This window comes from Acinonyx jubatus, chromosome B2, assembly GCF_027475565.1.
Source record: "Acinonyx jubatus isolate Ajub_Pintada_27869175 chromosome B2, VMU_Ajub_asm_v1.0, whole genome shotgun sequence".
Lineage (NCBI taxonomy): Eukaryota > Metazoa > Chordata > Mammalia > Carnivora > Felidae > Acinonyx > Acinonyx jubatus.
This window is the reverse complement of record NC_069385.1, coordinates 112,476,283-112,497,947: the sequence shown is the minus strand read 5'-3', so window position 1 is coordinate 112,497,947 and position 21,665 is coordinate 112,476,283. Positions and strand designations below refer to the sequence as shown.

General features: G+C 48.7%; 1 protein-coding gene across 3 annotated transcripts in view; it reads right to left on the bottom strand.

Annotated features, from left to right (window-relative positions):
• Positions 1–21,665, bottom strand: part of KIF6 (kinesin family member 6) — a 386,005-nt gene that overhangs the window by 17,307 nt on the left and 347,033 nt on the right. For all 3 annotated transcript variants that reach the window (XM_015069784.3, XM_027057824.2, XM_027057825.2), the window contains 3 exons: positions 7,624–7,708; positions 5,802–5,937; positions 2,866–2,963 (listed from right to left, as the gene is read on the bottom strand). In XM_015069784.3, the coding sequence (XP_014925270.2) occupies positions 2,866–2,963; positions 5,802–5,937; positions 7,624–7,708 (319 nt within the window). The remainder of the gene's footprint in view (positions 1–2,865; positions 2,964–5,801; positions 5,938–7,623; positions 7,709–21,665) is intronic.

The window sequence follows — 21,665 nt, the reverse complement described above, 5'->3', positions numbered from 1 at the left end:
ATGACCCGGGCACAGGGTCTCCTCCCCACCTCACCCCTACTAGAGCCTGTGAGCTCTTTTCTGTCAGCATTAGAAAGCATGTGGCAGTGATTTCCTTGTCAAAGGTGGAGCCCCCAGACCGTTCCCTTTCCAGTCAATAACAGGGACCTTTCCTCTCACCTATTGGAAACTTCCTGCCTACAATTTTTGGTATCTGAACTGCAGTGTGGGAGGGAATTTAGGGGTGCCAACCACTCACAGTTGAGGTGTCTTAGCAAATTCTGTTCAGGATATTTGGTTATTTCTGCTGAGGTTTAGAGGTCAAACCAGAGCCCTGGCTGCCACCAGAGATGACAGGGCCTGATATTCCAAGGCCTACCTGGGCCATCTCCCCAAAGACCCTCCTGTGAGCAGTCTTCAAAGGGGCCTGGGGTAGAGTTCTGCGAGCAAGATTTTGAGAAAAGCTTCCATGGGTGACCTTTACTTTGAAATTCAGAGTTGTGAATTTCATTTGGCAGGCATGGTCTATTTCTACTGTATAGCCCTTGGAGTGTGTGTATTGGGCCTTCTCACACACACACACACACACACACACACACACACACACACACACACACTTGTCTTTGAAACAAAAGAAAACTTAGAGATGTAGCTTCCTACTTGCTAGGCAGGATATTTCTAACAGTAAGGAACTATGCAAGAGATCTAGAAAAGAGGCTGGGGAAATAACAAGGGGTTCTGAGCCTCATCACTGGGACGAGAGCTTGGTGTTGTGTGGGATACATGACAGACTCAGGACTGAGCCAGAGCATTAACCAGGGAAAGCCCTGTCCTCTTGGATGGGCCAGTGTTTTTCAAACATGCTCTGTGGAATCCAGAAGTTTCAGGAGAAGGAGACAGCTATACAGGGGTTGCAAACTCAAGTGCTCCAGAGTTTGGCAGGTACCCAAGTGAATGCAGAGAGGGCCAGTGTAGGACGCTAATGCTAAGCTGTCTGTATTGCTGTAGAGCAAGTCTATCTATGCTGCCTTTTTAAAGGGTATTAAATTAACCGGCAGGTTTTTGGAGAAGTTTTAGGTTTACAGAGAATTGAGCAGATGGTGCAGACTTCCCATATAGCCCCCCTCTCCCATCTTGTAGTTTCCTGTATTATTAACGTCTTGTATGAGTGTTGGACATCTATTACAACTGATGAACCAATATAGATACAATGTTATTAACTCAAGTCCACAGTTTGTCTACCAGGGGGTTCACTCTTTCTGTTGTACAGTTCTACAGATTTTAACAAATGCATAATATCATATTCCCATATGTTTTGCTGCCTTAAAAATCTCTAGTGTTCCCCCATTCATCCTTTCCACCTCTCCCCTCTCACCCTGACAATTACTAATTCTTTTACTGTCTCCATAGTTTTGCCCTTTCCAGAATGTCACGTTGGAATTGCACATTAGGTAGCCTTTTCAGATTGCTTCTTTCACTTAGTAATACACATTTAAGTTCCCTTTATGTGGTTTCCTGGCTCAATAGCCATGAAGTAATGTAATAATGTGTGTCAACCATACTTGAAAACAACAACAAAAGAATAGTTTTAGGCTTACAGAAAATCTGCAAAGATAGTACAAAGAGTTACCATGTACCTCACACTTACTTGCCCTTATCATACAATCTTACACTGGTATGGTACATTTGTCACAACTAGTGAAACAATGCTGATACTTATCATACTAATGAAATAATGCTGATAATTATCATTAATTAAAGTCCATACTTTATTTGCATTTTCTTAATTTTTACCTAGTGTGTTTTTTTGGACCTAGGATCCCATCCAGGCTAGCATATTACATTTTGCTGTCATGCCTCCTTCGGCTCCCCTTGCCTGTGACAGTTTCTTACATTTTTCTTGTTTTCGATGACCTTGACAGTTTTGAGGAGGACTGGTTGGGTATTCTGCAGCATGTCCCCCAGTCGAGACTTACACGATGTTTTCCTCATGACTGGACTGGGGCGATGGGATTTCGAGAGGACCACAGAGGTAAAATGCCATTCTCATAACATCATATTAAGGGTAATGTCTGGCATAACGCCCCTCCCACCCCAGTCAAATAGAGTGAAAGCTCTATTTCACATTTTCCAACCTAGGAGCTCAGCTCCTATTCAATCCCAGTCACAGGACTGCTCCTTGGTGGCAGAGGCCGACACCCCACGCAAGCTGCCCTGGCCTCTGTCCTGACAGCAGATCTCTCTGGGGGACAGAGGATGGCCGAAGCATGCGTCACTGGCTCTACCCCCTGAGTTGTGTGGTTGCAAAGAGATAATAACGTGGGTGGCATGAGAAGGAAGCTGCCTTCAGAAGGTGGTGTGGGGGGAAGTGGAGTCCCTGCTGCATCATGCCGGCATTCAGGAAAACTGGCTCCTGGTTGTCCTCACGTGCAGGCCATCCTCCTGGGAGGCCACCCACATCTCTCCTGAATCTGTGCGAGGACAGTCTTTCAGCAGAGCTCCTCTGTATCCTGACTGGCCTACCACCAATATCCCCCTCCTTTCCAGTCCCCCCCACTCTCTCCCAAACTCTCCCTTCCACCTACTTCCAACTCCTTCTTCCTACTCAGGGGGCAGGACCAGGGCTCGTGCAATGAAAGCGCTTGTCTCTTGTCACCATGGCAGTAGGTCTGCTGGCTGCCAGGTCAGGGGAAAAGGACTGAGGAGGAGTGCTCAACAGGCTTTGGTCACACACTCCTGGAACCACTGGCTTGAGTATCTGCAGCTAATGTAACAGTACGCGTGATTCACCATGGCGAATCAGGCAGCCTCTAGAGACCCCTACGCAGGGGAGAAAGAACAGGTTGAGGAGAGGCAGGGAAACTTTTCTTCAGCCTCACTCCTTACCTTTGGTTACAGAGAAGCTGAGACCTTTCACGCTGGGACTCAGGTGTCTGGGGAAAGGGCTTCATGTGATTGAGGGAATTCACTGCTGGAGAATTTACCTGTTGGCCCAAGGAGTTTCACAGTATTAGCTTGAATCTGATGACACGGGAAAATGTCTTTGATGTATTTCTTAAGGTGAAAAAGCTAGTTCTATAAGTTTCTATATACAACATGTGCAGGGGAAACAATTAATCTAGACATTGTGATCACTATACTGATGGGCATCAAAATATTATCTCTGGGTGGCAGGATTATGGGTAATGTCTGATTTATTCTTTGTCCTTTTCTGTGCTAAGCCTTCCACTTTGAGCCTGTATTATTTACTTGTAGTCAGGAAAAAGTGTTTAACATGCAATCTGACAATTCTCCAGAAGTCCTCTCTGGTTTTGCTTCCCCTTGTCCCAAAGAGATGCTCGCAGAGGCAGGAGAAATCCACTGAGCACCTCCTGTAGAGGAACGGCTCCACCATGGTGCCCTGGCAACCTTGCATGTCTCCACACGGGGCTGGAGAGCAAGGCCTCAACTGCGGCTTCTCTGAATCTTGGCAGAATGCCCCGTGATTCTCCCAGAACCTGACAGCATAGCAGGCTCACGAGCAGCTGCTACAAGGCTATTTCCCACTTGCCTTCCTATCTCCCTGGGGGGTGGTCATGGGACCGTTTCTCATCACCTCCCATGTTCTGATGAGGTTTAAGGCTTTCTGCCTTGCTCCACTCAGCGTACATCTGCAGGCTATAAAACTGCCTAGCGGCAGCATAGAATTAACTCCTCAGCAACAGGGTGCCCCATCAGCCCTACTGCAGTCATCTGGTCCATTGTGTTTCAGTGACACCCTGTGGGGCAGAGGATACACTGAGCTGACATCTTTGGCCACTCCGGCTTTTGCTGCCCATGTGAACAAAATACGCTGTCTGAATCCATCAGCCTTGCCCGGACACTTCCTGAGTCACACGGGATCACCCTCACCATCCGCTCAGTGGCTAACCTCCCTTGGGCACCAGCAGTGGCTGGTGGCCTCGCCACGAAGGGGTCTTAACTGGAGAACAGACAGGACCCAGGGGTGCTGCGAACGTGGATGGGAATCAATGACGTTTTTATTTTTCCTAACTTCTACCTGAAATCTAGCATGTCTTTCAATGATACAATGTAGGCAACAAACCATAGTGGTATATGTAACGTCAGTGACTTCATCACCGGTTAGAAATCACAAGATATTTTCATATCATATTACACTATGGCAGAAATACTGAAATACTGTGTTCACCACTACTTTGAAATTATGTTAATTATTAATAAATGTACCTTATTAATACATTCGTAAAGTGGTATACATGTTTTTATACCATAACTTTGCTTTAAAAATATTTTGACAACTTTATTTCAGTCTTACTGGTTTTCTTTGTCATCTTGTATATTAAGTTTTATCCAAATATTCTTCTCTATAGTCTGGTAACATGGCTACTTGGCTGTGTGTCTTTGACCAAATAACTTCTCAGGCTCTCAGTTTCCTTGTCCTTGAAATGAAGGGGTCAGCTGTTAGATGATCTCTGAGAGATCCGCCAGCCGCCTCCGTTACACCAGAGCTGAGGACTTACAGGAGGACAACTGGAACTGGGCGTTTGTATTAACGCTTCTTAACTTGTTATCTTGGCCTTCATAATATTATAGGGAGCTTCCAGGAATCTGTCTAGCAAATATGCAAACATTTATCTACAAACAGGCTTCCAGTGCAAAACTAGACACAACCTAAACACTAAACGATCAAAGATTAAGTGGATTAAAATAAATTCATATGACGGAACAGTGACAGCCATTAGAATGATGTAGAACAAGAACATGGAAGAGCATCATGCTGTGCCGTGAAGTCCCAGAACAAAAGGTGTTTGTGATACTTGAAGACCAGTATGATTCTATTTTTATAAAAACATATGGAGGGGCGCCTTGGTGGCTCAGTCTGTTAAGCATCTGACTCTTGATTTCAGCTCAGGTCATGATCTCATGGTTCATGGGATCCAGCCCTGCGTTGGGCTCTGTGCTGACAGCATGGAGTCTGTTTGGGATTCTCTCTTTCTCTCTCTCTCTCTCTCTCTTTCTCTGCCCCCTCCCAGACTCAAGGTAAATAAATTAACTTAAAAACAACCATATGGAAATATATGCATAGGAGAAAAAAGTAATATAATCCAACATGATAATATTGGTTATCCTTAAATGGTGGGGTTATGGTGATTTTTATCTCTTTGTGCTTTTCTCTATTTTCCAAAATTTCTATAACTTCCACATAAATTATAGAAATATATGTTTACATATACACATGCATGTATAAACACATACATACATACAATAAAACCTCGGATTGAGAGTAACTTGTTCTGCTAGGGTTCCACAAGCCTAGCAAACATTTCTAATAAATTTTAACTTGACAAGCGATGTCTTGTAATACATGTAGTACGTAAGCCGGATGTCACATGATCACAACTGAGCCAGTGGTTCTTGAAATTTGCTTTCATATACGAGTGCTTTTGGATTAGAAGCATGTTTCCAGAATGAATTTTGCTCGCAAACCAAGGCTTTCCTGCATATGACTATAATAAAAAACAGCCAATGCTGTCAATATGGTGTCGCGGGGGAACATTACACAAAGTGACAGTGGCAGGTCCACCGGTTTGGGCTCACTTTCCATGGCCCACCTTTCTATGTGGCAGGCACCAGGGCACAGGGACAGTGGGCCCCTGACCATGTGCACTCCTCCTTACTAAGATGAGCACCTGTCTCCTGAGCCAAGGCTGAGAGCGCGTGGGCCTGCCTCCGACAGCCCCTCCCCAGCGGCCCTAACATTCCCCAGGCCACAGGAGTGGGGCAGGCTCTGGGGCGGTGGGGGGGTGGGGAGCTGCTAATACCTGCAGGCTGGTGGCTTCCTCGGCCCACCAGGCTTCAAACTCCTTCTGCAACTTCACCTTGGCTTTGTCCATGAGCAGCTGCAAGTGCTCGATCTCCACCTTCAGGGCCTTCAGGCGTGTGAACATCATTTTATACCTACAGTGGAATCAGGGAAGAGCCTCGACAGTCCCTGGCGGGAGGAAGGGCTGCCCACGGAGTGTTGCTGCAGGGCCTGAGCCTGAGGATCTGGCGGTGCCGCTCTGGTGCCAGGAGCCAGGACCCAGAGGAGCCCACGGAGGCCGGGGCCCAGGGCCAGGGCTTGAGTCCATCAGAGAGAAGCACAGCCAGGTGTTTTTGTCCAGCGGGCCCACGGGCTCTGTGCATGAGATGAATACCCCCTCCTTCCAGAAGGATATCTACCATTACTGAGCACTTACTAAGGGGCAGGCATTCCTCTAGGCACTCGACATATAAACTCATTCAGACCTCGTCTTGGTCCCATGAAGAAGATGCTCCACTTTACAGATTTGGAACCTGAGGCAAGGAGAGGTTACATAACTTGCTCTGTGGCAGGGGGCTAATAAACAGAGGGGCCAGGATTTGAATCCAGGCCATCTGGCTCTGGAAACCACAGTCTCAACCACCACACTCTTGCGCTGGTTCACCTTCAGGTTGAAGTGTGAAAGTTACAATACATTCGTCACTGCGTATATAAGTTTGGGGCATGCGACAACGAATCAGAAGTTGTCCAACAGGAAATAGCCCAACTGCCAACACATCTTGGCTCCCGAGATGACCCTGAGGCAGGAAATGTGGACCAAGGGGGCAACACAGAGTGGAGTAAAGCCACCAGGAGAGTGGGTTGGGAAGAAACTGGGAAAAATAAACAGAGTGAGGGAGAAAGAGGATAACCCAGGGGCAAATCCACACTGGCAGGTGTGGGAGGGCAGCACAAGGCTTTCGGGAGGGAGGATGCTGGCAGGACACACAGTGCAGTCATGAGGAGTAGTCTGGGGGCTCAGAGTGGGGCTTTGTCCTCCCCAAGTCTCGGGTGGCAGGGATGTGTCGGGGGTGGGGAGGCCAGAGTGACCGGGTTTGCTCAGGGTACGTGCCCAGCTAGCCCAAGGGTAGCATGTCATAATGACACCATAGGCTCCTCGAGGGCTGGGAAGGTGCCTTGTTTGCTCTCCCCAGGGCCTCCCCATGGCAGGGAGGAGAGAGCAAACATTTGTCGAACGTGTAAAGGAATGCATGCATGAACTACAACGTTGGACTGGAGTGTTGCATGACATTCTGTGGCCATGCTAAGTATCAGTGACGGCCACGAGTCTGTTGATGCTGGAGGTTCCTTCCTCTGTTAGTGAGATCATTTTGGTACCCGAAATGGCTGCAAGAGGGTGTGATGTTCTCAGGACGCCCCGCAGATAAGGAGCCTCAGGAGGAAAGAGGGGTAGATTGGCCTGCGGAAGACCTCCGTGGTCATACTTCCTGACTCCCCTAGATGGCAGCAGCAGATAAGACTAGTGAGCTGCATGCAGTCTGGGACCTCAGGCTGGTCAAGGTGCCAAGTCAACCTCTCTACTGGCTCCAGGGCCGAGCTAGGCCTTCTGCTCCCGATTCCAACCTCATCCTGCCTGTGGTTTCTGCATCCCGCATCTGTCTGTTCAAAGGCAGCACTCCCTCCAGCTATGTGAGGACTCAACTACTGGACCCACTTCCCAGAGCAGCTCCAGACCTGGGCTGGGGAGTAGCCACTCTGCCTGGCCCCAGGCAGCACATGGGTCGTCCCCAAGAGCTTTAGGAGGCTGGGGTCAGGGTGTGTGGGGGTGAAAAAGTGGGTACCTTATCTTTTCTTCCTCCAGTTGTGATCGAAGCTTTTCTTCCAGCAAGTCTGGCATAGAAGGCATGGCTACGTTTTCTGAGATGCCTGTGGAAGAGAGATGCCAATGGGTTACTCCAACAAGGAAGAAATGTAAAAGGAGGAGTGTGATATTTAGGGCAGAGGACAAAGTAAAGTGCATCTCAAGGTGAAAGCACCTCTGTGAGTACTTTCTGGGGCCTTTGGATGGGAGTCTGCTGCAGCCCCCTCCTTTCAATGGCAATATCTGCTTGGCGAAAGCCTCGGAGGAGAGGTTTCCATGACTATTTCGGCTGTCCCTCCCACAGTCCAACATCTGTCACTGGAAGACAATTGGGCCTTACATTGCTACTAATCCTTTTACTGTTGAGTTCACTTGTTTCCTCTTGAATCCCCAGGGAAGATGCAAAATAGCATTTTCCCATCCTCTGCTAGAGAGCCCCTCAGAAACCAAGAAGACATCACTAAACTGTCTCACATCTGTCACATCTGTCTTCACACCAATTGAGGTGCTGAGGATCTCATAGCCTCAAATCATGTCCCTTGTGTTGGATTTCCCTCCAAAGCCAAGGTTCCCAAGCCTGATTAGCCCAAGCAGTGCTGACATGCTGCCAGAGCTGAGAACAGGCTTGGATGCCCTGCCCATGAGCCGGGGCAACCGGACCCGACCAAGGTCTTGGTGACGGTTGTGTTCCTATGCATGCCGACCACTGCTACAGAGTTGCCCGTTCTGGCTAGTGTGCTCCTCTGGAGCCCGGCCTCTTCTAGCCTGGTGGGTGGGGTCTGTTCACCCTCCCAGGGGTCTTTGCGGCTGCTCTGTACTTCGTAGCCTCACGGAAGGTGTCTTGGAAGTCGGACCGCCCTGCTTCTTACTCCACGTAGGGGAGAATCTATTTTGGGCTGGGTGCTTTCTGGACATGATCAGACTGAATCCTTCTAATTTTTTTTAAATGTTTATTTTTGAGAGACAGAGAGAGACAGAGTGCGAGCGGGAGAGGGGCAGAGAGAGAGAGAAAGACTCACACACAGAGTCTGAAGCAGGCTCCAGGCTCTGAGCTGTCAGCACAGAGCCCGACGCGGGGCTCGAAACCATGAACTGTGAGATCATGACCCCGAGCCAAAGTCAGACGCTCAATCGACTGAGCCATCCAGGCGCTCCAGACTGAATCCTTCTAGTACTCACTTGAAGCATTATTGCTTCCATTTTGCAGAGAGAAGGGCACAGAGGTTCAAAGAGGTTGACTTGGCCAGGCTAACTTCAGGAACCTGGATCCAAATCCGGTTTTGTTTGTTTGGAAGGGCCGTGGATTCAGAAATTCCTCCTGTTAACATTTCTGACACATGGTCATCTGCTTTCTGCCCAAATACTTCCGGTGGTGGGGAGCTCACCGCTTTGCACGGTAACCCATTTCATTGTGCACAGCTCTGTTTCCTCTTACTTTGAGCTGAGACCTACCCCTCTAACTTCCTTTTCCCCCTACTTTGGATCTTTGGAGCAGCATAGCACGTCTCCCTTCTTAATTTGATGGTTCTTTAGAGATTTTAACAACAGCAACAACAACAACATTACGTAAAAACCATGTATCGGGAGCTTTATTCACAGGCGGACTCTGCCCGGTTCCCTCACCTAAGGACTCAGTGAGACGGTTGCTTTCTAACTATTCTTAAGGATCACAGTCTAAATCTGGACATAATCCTCTAGATACATCTGAAAGGGACATGGTACAGAATGGCCCTCCAAGCTGTTAAAAATGCACATTCTATATTTCTATAGCAGGTAAATTACTAACAGTGACCATTTATCGAATGCCTGCTTTATGCTAAGTGCTGCCAAGTCCTCTCCGGCACTGGGCTGGTGCCCTGCTCACCTTATTATGAATTCTCAACATAACCAGGAGGGTCTTACCGTCTCATTTCAGTTAGATTCTGAGGCTCAGAGAGGGCTGTGAGTAACCCAAAGTCACACAGCTACCAAGAAGCAGAGATGGGATCCGAACTCAAATTTTTCTGGTTCTCAAGAGCTGAATGCTTACATCAGGCAGCCTCCCCAGCACCGTTTTTGTTCTTCAGCAGCTCTGTCATTGTCATGGCCATGTCAATTTGTCACCGGCCTCTATTAAGCTTGTGGTTAAAGACTCATATTTTTTGTGAGTAGTTGTCAAAACACCTCCTATTTCAGTGTGACTGTCCTTTTGATCCTAAACGCAACACTTCCCATCTATTGGGGGTTTAGCCTTCTGAGAGGTCCTCATTCCGCCGTGCCTTTATTCTTTCCCTTTTGGCTGCCTTTTATGTCACTATCTAACTCCTTGATAAATATGCTAAGCAGATCAGGAGTCTGTCCTTTATCTTCCAGGCACCTGATACTCCCTCTCCCTTGTGTCAGGTGACAACGGTCTCTTGTAAACCCACCGGACAAGTGTCTTACTCCATCACCTAAACACAGGAGACACAGATACCATTAGGCTCGCCAACTGAAGACGACCTATCACCCCTACTGGTGCAGTGCCCTCCAGCCCTGAGGAGCTGGCTGCCCGTTCCCGCGTTGGCCACGCTCCCCCAGGCAGAGGCCCGGAAGCCCCTGGAGGGCGGGGATTGGTCCCTCTGTTCTTTGTATCTCCCCTGTGCTTTGTTTAGGCTCCGCCTGTAGCACACACTCAATGCCATACGTGTGTACCAGCCCTTGCCCTCTGAAAAACGTCAGATGTGATCAACTGAAGATAGTATCTTCCCATCACACTGTTAACGGTAGGACTTGAAATGGACAGAACGTTTTGTCGTCTCGTAACAGCTTCAGAAATGAGCAAATATATCTTCCAGCCTGTCGAAAAAGAAGAGCTGTGAATCTTCTTCCTCCTTTCAACACTTTTTGGCTCCACACCAAGGAAACCCCTGAGAAAATCCGTGAAGACCCTCCTCTATAGTGGCGGGCTGGGCAGCCTTCAGCCGTACTCCGTGAGAGGTCTCTGGAGGCGGGTGAAGGCAGGGCTACTGGATCCACCCAGGGGCGTCTCACCCAGCCTGGTGGAGGCCAAGAGGACTTGGTCTCCCATATAAAGGCTATGGCTGCCCTGGCATGAATGCAGGGCCCATCTGCAGGAGAGGGCTCTCGCCTCGCCCCGTTGCTGGCTGTTTTTTCCCTGGGCATCTCGCAGACTCCCGTGGCAGATCAGTGGCAGGTGCCCTGGAGGTGTGTGGGTGTCCGGGAGCCTGGGGCAAGGAGACCATTACTCTGAAAGCAGCTGACAGACACAAAGATGGGAGACGATGTCAGCTACCATTTGCGGGGCAAGCACTTGGTTCTATTCTCTGTGCTGCTTCATTTATTTCTGTCATTCTAGCTAGCAGATATTATCACCTGTGTTTTTCAGACAAGGAGACCAAGGCTTGTGTGACCAGGTAGCGTGCACAATGCCATAAAGCTACCAGATAGAAAAGGCAGCTTCGAATCCATGGCCGGTCATTCATTCGCTGATGGAACCAATGAGCTTTCCCCATTCAAGGGGCAGTCTTCTGGGGAAGGTGGACATTAAACCAACCCAAAATTGAGTTGATATAATGCCAGGGGCTGAAGGGCACCTTGAGGAGAGAAAGCTGGATAAAGAGGTGGAGGGCTGCTATGTTAGGTAGAGTGGCCGGGAAGCTGTCTCTGAGGAGGCAGCAGAGACCTGAATGAAGGGAGGGAACGAGCATGCAGAAATCAGGACAGAGAGTACAGCGGCGAGTGCCAAGGGCCTGAGGTACATCTGCAGGGTACTTCTGAGGAAGGGCGAGAAGGCCAGTGTGTCTGGCCAAGTTGGTAAGGCAGAGTGGTGGGAACTGAGGCCAGATGGTGTAGGACCTTGTGGGCCACGCTAAGGACCTTAGCTTTGAGAGAGACAGAGCCTGGAGCCTTTTGAGGAGAGAAATAGCTTGATCTATTCCTTTGATAGCTAAGTTTAGCAGTGTTTTGCTGATCGAGACAAAGCTGTTCCCAACTAAAGAATGGTTCATGTGAGTTGGCGCCAGGATGCTGTAAGCCTATTGAAAGGATGTGGGAAAGAAAGCTGGGGCAAGGGACCCCAGGGCAGCCAGAACGAGGGCACAACATATCCCCAAGACACAAACTGTCCACGTTGTCATGGCAACCAGTGGGCTCTTGCCAAAGGTGATGCCTGCTTAGTGAAATGCATTGTAACCCCACCAGGAGACAGCCCCTGGCTGCTTCTGATGCTTCCTGAGGTTGGGCTTATCAGTCTTCCCCGAAGAGAAAGGGGTGCTGGGAACTGAAAGCAAAGGGAACAAAAGCGGCTGAACAAGAACAGAGGAAGAGGGCTTAACTGAAGGCCATTCGGGCTTTGTAGGTCTCTGTGCCCACTGGGACTGTGGCCAGGGACAGAGCCTCCAGTCACCTGACAGGAGGCCCAGGGGGCCCTCCTTTCAAGCACAGGATTCTGGCTGCGACAGGAGCACAGGGGGTCACAGCCCGGAGTGGCCTCTGAGGTGACACTGTGAATTGGCTCGAGCAGCCGGTTCCAAAGCAATACAAAGGCAAGAAAGAAGGGTTTTATTCCAGCAGCCGTAGATCTGAATGTCACACGAGCAGGAAGCCCTGAGTGGTCAGATAGTATCTGAAACTTCAAACGGGGTACCCACAGTCCCAGGCTGACCCCACCTCTGAAGTGGCAGTGTGTTCAGGGGTTAGCAGTCCAGGGCAAGAGGGGCCCTTTCTGGGAAGGCTGGCCTCCTGTGGGCCCCTCCTGCCTGGCAGGATTTGGGGGCACTGAAAAGATCATTGTAACTCCTCTTCCTGCTTCCCTATACCCTCCTCTCAAACACACACACACACGCACACACACACCCCAAAACTCCTATTTGTTATTCAGTGTCTGAAATGCTCAGAGTCTCATTTCTTTGGTTCAGTGACTCTCTACTGGGTGTGCACACAAGGAGCCAGCCGGTCAAAGCACAGAGGCAACCGGGCCCTGCTCTAGACTGACTTAGAATTTTCCAGTAGGTTCCTTGGTAACTCTGATCTGCTCAGCCCTTGTTAAGAAACACTGCTCAAGATTTTGAGCCCAGGTTCAATACAAGTACTCCATGCAGGAGTTACAAGGAATGAAGACTCTGCAGACGTTTGGATAGGATGGTATATGGGGCTAGCGTGTCCCTTTGCCCCCGTCCACCTTCCAGACTTTTGGGAGCCATAGTGGGGAAAGGGACCCAGGGGTTTGCAGCAAGGAAAACACACTCTTTGTAGGGCTGGGGCTGCCTGAATTTGGCCCTTGTAGGAGGTAGGCAAAATCTGAGTAAAGATATCCACCACCAGGCTGCTCCATGGATCAGGGATTTCCTGTGCCTTATCTTATATAATCTTCACAAGCCCCCACTACAGATGGGGGAAACTGAGCGCTGCCAGGGGAACAAATCTGCCCAGGATCACACTGTTAGTAAGCAGAGCTGGGGTCAGGACTCAGCTCTGTCTCACTTCAAAGCTGGTGCTTTTTTCCTCTGGAAGTGAGTCTGATAATGAAGGAAGCCATGGGGTAGATCATTGAAGTCGGTATTGACTTGTCCTTGGTATTTGAAGGCACTGCCCTTTTCCATGAATGCCTTTCAGATCTGGGGCCGGGGCCGAGAGAAAGCCTCAGCTGCTCCTCGAGTGCTGGCCTGTGAAGACTGCCCTTTACTAACCGAAACCATGGCCTGCAGCCTGTTCCCACTTGGTATTTGCAGCTCGCCTGCTGACTTGTGAGGAGTCTGCGCCTTTCCCAAGTTTAGCAGCCGGAATACCCAGAGCCAGCCTGCTTGTCTCCTTGGTTTTGTCCTAGGAGTCCTAAGGAAGGAAATACTGAAATCTCCAACCAGGCACCAGTGCCAAAAGGGCCCCTGTGGGCCTCTGAAGGCTTCTATAGAGCAAAGGCTACGGGGCCCAACATGGCAGCTGCTGGTCCAGTGCCCTACGTGGGAGGAAGCCATGAGTTATACGGCTCTACCATGGCAGACAATACCTCAGGGCCAGGGAGACATTCCAGCCTGGCCTCCTCAGCTATCCAATAATGATTCACTTGTTGAACACCGACTCTGGGCCTTTGGGGGCTAAACTATCTCATAGAATCACTCAGCCTCACCTGTTTGAGAGGTCAAAGGGTCTATTCTTATGGAGACTGATGGTGTCAGGGGCTCAATTACCACAATGGTCAGCAGCTCAGAGGCAGAGATCCTGGCTTTCCAATCAGACCATTTCCTGTTTAATGGCTCAAATTTATTGTCGGTCGGAGCAATCACACACTGACAGGTGCTCAGTGCCACCATCCATCTTGGTGTTGGTTTTTTAACACCTTCCCTGCCCGTGGCGGGTCAGACTTAAGGGTGTGATGAATGCCCTGCAGACACATGGCTGTGACTGATAATCTCTGGGGCGCACTCACACCCAACAGCCACAGGCCCACAGGCACTGCAGCCGTCTTCCCCCCAGGGAGCCGCCATGCTTCAGTACAATCAGTACCCGTTGGTATGCCTTTTTTGGGGTGCCTGGGTGGCTCAGTCGGGTGAGCGTCTGACTCTTGCTTTTGGCTCAGGTCGTGATCTCACGGGCTCGTGAGTTTAAGTGCTGCATTGGGCTCTGCGCTCAGGATGTGGAGCCTGCTTGGGATTCTATCTCCCTCCCTCTCTCTCTGCCCCTCCCCCACTCACGGGCTCGCATGCTCTCTTTCTCTCTCTCAAAATAAATAGGCGATAAAAAAAAAAGAGAGAGAACTGCTTGGTATGCCTTTTTAGAGCAAAACGCAATCCCAGGCACCCCCGTAGAAGGCTGTCTGCCGTCTCCTCCCACCAGAGTAACCTCCCCTGTTCTACTTTGGGATTCTCTGCCCAAGATCATGCTCCTGGATGGTGGCCTCTCCTTTGTCATTTGCTGCCTCTCTCCCCCCGTGTTCCTTGCGGAGGATGTGGACTGCACAGAGGGTCAGCGTGCTCCAGGGTCCATGTGGACTCACAAGCATACCCCAGGAGCATACTGCAGACACAGGAAAAGACATTTCTAGTGCCATTCCTCGCTTCAGCTCGGCACAGCTTCCCTTCCATGGCCGCTTCTGTTCAAATAGGAACTCTCCTCTCTCTCTGCGGTTCTTTCTGCTGGAGCCCCAGATCCATCTTTGGTTTGCCGTCAGCGTTCTCTGGTTGCAGCCACTCAGAGCCTGGCTCGGCGGCCCTTCCCCCGAGGGTCCAGATGCTGCTCCTGCCGGCTCTCCAGCCCACCGAGGCTCCCTCACTCCTCAGCCAACTCACATTTCGGAACACAGGACTTCTCTCAAAAGCCCGAGTCCCTTGGTGAGTCTGCTGTCTGCCACTCCGGCCTCACTGACTGGCGGTGACCAGAGGCTTCATTCTGAGTGGCTTTTCAGAGGGAAATTAGCAAGAACCTTAGCAAACCTAAAACCCAGTTCCATGTTTGTCACACTGGAACCAGCCAGTCTGGAGTGTTCTCAGGACACTTATGACCTCTCAGGAGGGCAGTTTTTCTCATGCTGGTAAAAGGGAGCATGGGCCTCCCTCCTATAAAAACCCCTAATGATGATGGTTAGTGGCATTTGGTCAATCCTCTTGATTGGCTTATGAGAGACATTTCAGAACTTTTAGGAATTGAATTGAGGATCCTTAATAAAACTGTCTCCCGCCACTTTTGGAAAACTTATCTGCTACTAGCCAATTTGTAAATCAATCTGTTTGTTTCAAAAACATTTATTACATACTAGAGTCAAAAGTGAGTTCTGAGACAGACCACGCAGTAGAGCTGGCATATTTTCAAATATGATGGTAAGCGCTTGCTAGACAACCAAAATACCCCACATCAAGACAAGGGCCAAGGCACCTGGGTGACTCAGTAGGTTAAGCATCTGACTTTGGCTCAGGTCGTGATCTCACGGTTCGTGGGTTCAAGCTCCACGTCAGACTCTCTGTTGTCAGCATGGAGCCTGCTTCAGATCCTCTGTCCCCCTCTCTCCCCCCTCCCCCACTCACATGTGCTCTCTCTCTCTCTCAAAAATAAATACACATTAAAAAAGAAAGAAAGAAAGAAAGAAAGAAAGAAAGAAAGAAAGAAAGAAAGAAAGGGGCCAAAAGAAATGTCTGAAGAGAATTTCTTTAAAGAAAGCTCGCGGTTTGTGTTAAGCCTGCCTTATCGTCTTCACTGGGGGTGATGTGTGTGGAAGACCTTCCCCCTCCCTCAAAGGTCATGAGGAGGTTTGAAGACCACTCAGAAAGCTTGGTAAGAATCCTTAGGAATCTGTGCATGTGTGTGTGGGGGGGTGGTGGTGTCGTGTGTGGGTGTTGTGTGCGCACACATGTGTGTATGTGCACGCAGCAGACAGAAATCTGATTCCCACCAGAGAACTCTCCAGCAGGGCACAGGCTGATGTGCCAGGAGCAAGGCCAGAGAGTTGCTGCTGTGCTGTGGAAACACTGTGGGGTATAAGCTTGGAATAGAGTCCAGTTAAGGCCACCTTAGATCAGTGCTGTGGCTGGTAAATGTTTAACAAGTTCGCTGGGAGAAAAAAAAAAAAGTCCTACAGTGTCGCAGCACTTGTGAATTTTTGTGGTGCAACGACTCCCATCATGGCAGATTTCAGGCTACCAGCGTGACGTTCCTGCATGTGGATTTGGGAAGAGATGCACACGGTGAGTTCTCGTGAGCCACTTCGAGCTGGTTCCAGCACGTCACTTACACCCTTCAGCACACACTTAAAACTCACATCCTTTTTGGTGGGGCCACCCAGAGGGGTGATGGCATAAGTAGAAAGAAGCCTGGCGGTGGACTACAGGATGCATAGGGGCTGAGCCCTGCACCTATCTCTTTCGCTCCCCTAAATCCCCCCTCCACCATCTACTCTTCTGCCACTCCCTGCCTCTGCCGTCCCCCCCCACCCTGCGGCTGCTGCTGGAACAATGGGATTCCTACCCCTTGCCTTCTGGCTGGGCTCAGACAATGGTGACCATGGACAAGTGACTGGAGGGGTCGGAGGAGAGAGAGGTTGAGGTATTTATTCCCTCAGATGTTGCTGCAGGTGCCATGAACTGGATGCGTTGCTTGACTGAAGGTCATAGCTCCTATCAGAAGGACTGAGCCCTTCTGCACAGCCCTTTCTGTCTTCAGGTTCTAGGAAGTGCTCACTCTTCTTGCTCCCTCAGGTCTAGGGGCAGCAATGCTTCCTGCCCTGCTGTTGTTACAACCTCTGCGTTTCTCTGCCCTCTGCTAACACCTTTGCCAATAGGCTTTTCTTCAACGGTCTTTCTAATGCCTGACTTGATTATTAACTTGAATAACCTGCTTCGTGTTTGGATCCTGACCAATAAAGGCTCAAAGTGTGTAAGTAATTGTCCAAATAAGGTAGCTTGCATCAGGTCAAAGGACCTCCAGGGACCCATAAAAGTACCCCAAGTGAGGAAGAGCCAGCTTGGAACATCTGTCAGGCCCAGAGAGCACAAAGCCACGTTACAAAGTACCAGTCAAGTGAGATCTTTACCAACTGCCTTTCCTCCTTCTAACTCCCTCTTAGAGTCTTGGGAAATCGAGCTTAGCAGGCTGAGGGAGGAAGTGACATAGAAAGAGAAGGGGCTGAGTGCATTCCCTTTCCCCCTGGCTGTTGGTCTTAGCTGGGGAAAAGGAGAGACGTCTTAGCTTTGAGTGAAATTTGAACTGTTGAGGTGGTAGTTACAGTATAAAATGACTAATGTTTTTTGGTTCTTGTTTGTTTTGTTTGTAATTAACAATGAATGAGCAACTGAGTTACTGGGCTGTCCAACTTCCATCCAGCACGGAGGCAGAACTGTCCCTACCAAGGGGACTGAAAGAGATGGTGGAAGAACAACAAGAGGTGGTCTTATGAGTGCCTCCCCTGCATTGCTCAGCGTGTCAGGCACACTGACTGGTCTTTAGCTATTAAGCCCCTCCTAGAGGATACAAGCGCCTGGAGAAGGAAATGAGAAGTGGTAAATTCTCTGTTCTCATCTTTAAGCAAAACGATCCCGACACAAACAGTAGTGAGGAAATTAAGGTTAATCAGAATCGCATCCGGATTTGTGTTTTACTACCACTTCTATCACAGGGATTCCACTGAACAATAAATTTTGTTTGATCTCTGATTCCTTGGAATCTAAGCCTTCATTGAGTTCTGGAAGTTATTATAAACCATTTCAAAAAAGTTCAGAGAGTGATACAAATAACACCCACATATCGCATCTGTATTTGGAAAAATCTAGATAGTGTGCCACAGTTGTTCCGGTGTGTGTGTGTGTGTGTGTGTGTGTGTGTGTGTGTGTGTTTGAATGAGAACATTGCGATGTCAGGGGAGTGGTGAGTGCCTCCTTAGGGCCCTCTCCAATCCACTACCACCCCCCCACCCCAAAGATAACACTGTCCTGTTGGTGGTGCACACATTCCCTTCCTGCTGCACATTCTCACCCTGCATTTCTAACGTCCCTTAAAATTACTTCATTACTTAGCTATTTCTTGACCTAAGAGGAGGTTGCAAAGATGTTCTGTTTGTAAGTATTTGTTGGACTATGTATTTGTACATATGTTTTATGCATTTTTCTGTTCTTAGGCCATCTTTTTAAAGTTTAATTGGCTATTTAGAGAGAGAGAGAGAGACAGAGAAACAGAGAGGGAGTGAGAGAGGGAGGTGAAGAGACAGAGGGAGAGAGAGAGAAATCCCAAGCAGGCTCTGAGCTGTCAGAGAAGAGCCTGACTCAGGGCTCCAACTCATGAACCGTGAGATCATAACCTGAGCTGAGATCAAGAGTTGGATGCTTAACCGACTGAGCTACCCAGGTGCTCCTCTACTTATGTTATCTTTCACCATAACACAAGGCTCCCATTCCTCTCCCCTGATACACAATGATGACCATTTTGGAATTTACATGAATGGTATCATTCCACATATATCCTTCTGCAATTGTCTTTCTTGCAATCATCGTGTTTTGGGGACTTATTCACATTGCTACAAGGAGTTCTAGTTTATTCATTTTTAATTCTCAATGGTGTTCCATTATATGAATATGAATTATATGAATATGTCATATGGATATATCATACAATATGAGTATATCATAGCTATAGCTCATTTCTCTACCTGCCTACTAGGGAACCTTTGGGTTATCTTCTGTTTTTGTTTTTGTTTATTTGTTTGGCTGTTTGCTGTGATAAGAACAATGCTGGTTTCCTGTTGGTAGGTCTTTCTCAAACTCATCATCAACTTCTTTGGGGAAATGAGCTTTTGGGGCAATGAGTCTTATCTAGCTCCATTATGTAACAGAATTGTTCCTGGGGAACACTAAGACCTTCCCTGGGCTGGACTCACCAAGCACAAGTGGTGATTTTTATCACTTGCAAGGGGCCAGCCACAATACATTTTAGCCTAGCAGATGACATCAAGAGGCTAGAATTTTGTCTTCTATTTATTTGACTGTTTATATGTTCATATATTTTATATGTTTATTATGTTATATATATATGTATATTATGTATATATATGTATACATATATATGTATATTATGTTTATTATGTTATATATATATATGTTATATATGTTTGTTATATATCCTATGTTTGTATATTATTGTCTATGTTTGTTTATGTCCCCCCCCCCAATTCATATGTTGAAATCAAATCCCCAGTGTGATGGTATTTAGAGGTGAGGCCTTTGGAAGGTAATCAGGTCACAGGGTGGAATCCTCATGAAGGGGATTAGTGCCCTTATAAGAAGAGGTCAGAGAGCTAGCTTACTCCTTTTCTCCTGTGTGAGGACACAATGAGAAGCTGGAAGTCTATGATCCAGAGGAAGATCGAGAACCATCTGGTCCTCACCAGAACCATCATGCTGTCACCCTAATCTCCAGTGTCCAGCCTCTGGAACTGTGAAAAAATTAATTTCTGTTGTTTATCACTCAGCCAGTCTATGGTACTTTTGTTATAGCAGCCCCAGCTGACTAAGACATTGGTCAAATGCCTAATGCATTCAAAGTAGCATACATGGTTCCTGCACATTTGCATGATGAATAAAATGGCCCTGGCAACTGGATCATCCTTCATCACTGCTCAGTGGGAGAGACAGAGACTGTATCTTTGCAAGGTTAAGTGATTAATGCTGCCTGTGAGCACAAGCGGGTAGAGAGACGTGGTGAATGCGGAAATGTGGTGACCTCCACCAGTTAGGTCAACTGGTGCTGTTGGCCCGGAACTGTGTAGGTTCTGTGGCAGGGGGCTGTGTCCGCTGCCTGGGCGTCTGGTTGTGTGGTTCCTGGCACTCAAACTCAGGGGCCATGATGATCTGCTGAGCATCTATGCTGTCCTTGGCTCCATCACTTACATGCCTCACTTAGGTACTCACACCCTGGGGAGTAGATGTTCTTCTCTCATGGACAAGGAAATGGCAATTCAGGAAGGTAAATGGACCAAGGTCACGTGACTAGCAAATGGTAGAGGCATGATTCAAGCAGGGCCCTCCTGATTCCAAGGTGAGTGTTCTTTTTACTAAACCACAACTGCAGTTCAAGGCTGATGCCCAGAGCCTCCTTCTGTTCTCCAGAATCGCTAGCAAGGCAGTCTGGAACTACCCAGAGGGAGTAGAGCCTTGGCAATTGGGAACTTGGCAAGGAAATGGTGTGGGGACTCCTCACTCCCAGCCTCCATCTTGAGTTTGGGAATCTGGCCACGTTTGGCTTCATGTCATAGAAGCTGGCCCTATATTCACAAGCAACTGTGGATGGAATCGACTCAGGTGGTGAGACTTTACCACTGGTCTCACAGAGCCACCTGAGTTCTTCTGGAACCAACTGAGATGCCATCTCAGCTTTGGGGGCAGCTGCTTCCTTTACATTCTGCCTTCCTCCAGGGGTCACATTTTGATCATTCCTTTCTGAGAAGATGAAATCACCTCTAATCCAAGCCCTCATGCGTCCCCTCACCAAGGCTAATGTTTCCGACACGTCTTAAGGAAGTCTGTATTCACAAAGAGGTAAAATCGTGGCACCTGAGGGCTGAGGTGTGTTAGATTCATTTGTTCATTCAACAGGCAACCAGTGAATGCCGGCTCCACTTCAGGATGTGCTGGGCACAGGATGTCACTTGTTTCCAACTGCCTCATTTTATAGATGTTGGAACTCAGGCACAGAGCAAACGTCTATGGAGGACTCACTATGCACCAACCACCATGCTCGGTGCTAGAGAAATCAAGATCCTCTGTCCAGGAGGGGAAGTGGATGAAAGACTGAATAATGATCACACAGTGTGATAAGTCCTCTCCTAGAGGTATAAGCAGAGTCCTGTGGGAGTCCAGAGGAAACGGAGGTAGCTCTGGGGAGGGAAGCTGGGAATCTGCCTCTGCAAATGTCTTAAACAGGGTCATAAGATCTGAAAGAAGATGTGTTACAAAACTGCAGATCATTTTCTTCAAACAAAGGCTTAATGACAAAAAGAGAAACAGAAGTTGCCTCGGTTGAATCAGGGTGGGCAAAAATCCTGGGGCCTTGCCGCTGGCACTCCCTAAGAACACCCGGGCCCCAGAGCACCCACTGTGAAAGCTGCTGAGATAGATAATGCAGGAAGGTCCCCTCCAGTTCTGTCTCAGTCAGTGGCTCCTCTCCACAGCCTGCACTTCCTGGTTGCACATACCGTCTGGGTCAGACTAGGTGCTCAGTGAAGTCTGATCAATAAAGAGATGATGCTCCGGCCTTTTGCTTTCTCTCAGGCTTATCATCCCCAGCAGCAGAATTCCACAAAGCATTTCAAGATTCAGTCTTCAAAAAACAGTTTTACGCCAAAGGGGAGAAAGTGACAATGGCAGAGGCCTCTGTTTGGAAAGCAGCAGGCCACTGCAGGAATTCTGCTTGGGAGAAGAGAACTCGGCAGCGGACTCTAAGCTAGAACAAGGCAGTAGACTAGGCAGCCTGTGGCCTCAGTGCCTCTCCCAACCCTCCTCAAGGCCCCTGCTGGGCACTGAGAGCTGTCCCTGCCCCACTCTCAGGGTCAGGTAGTGCATACCACCC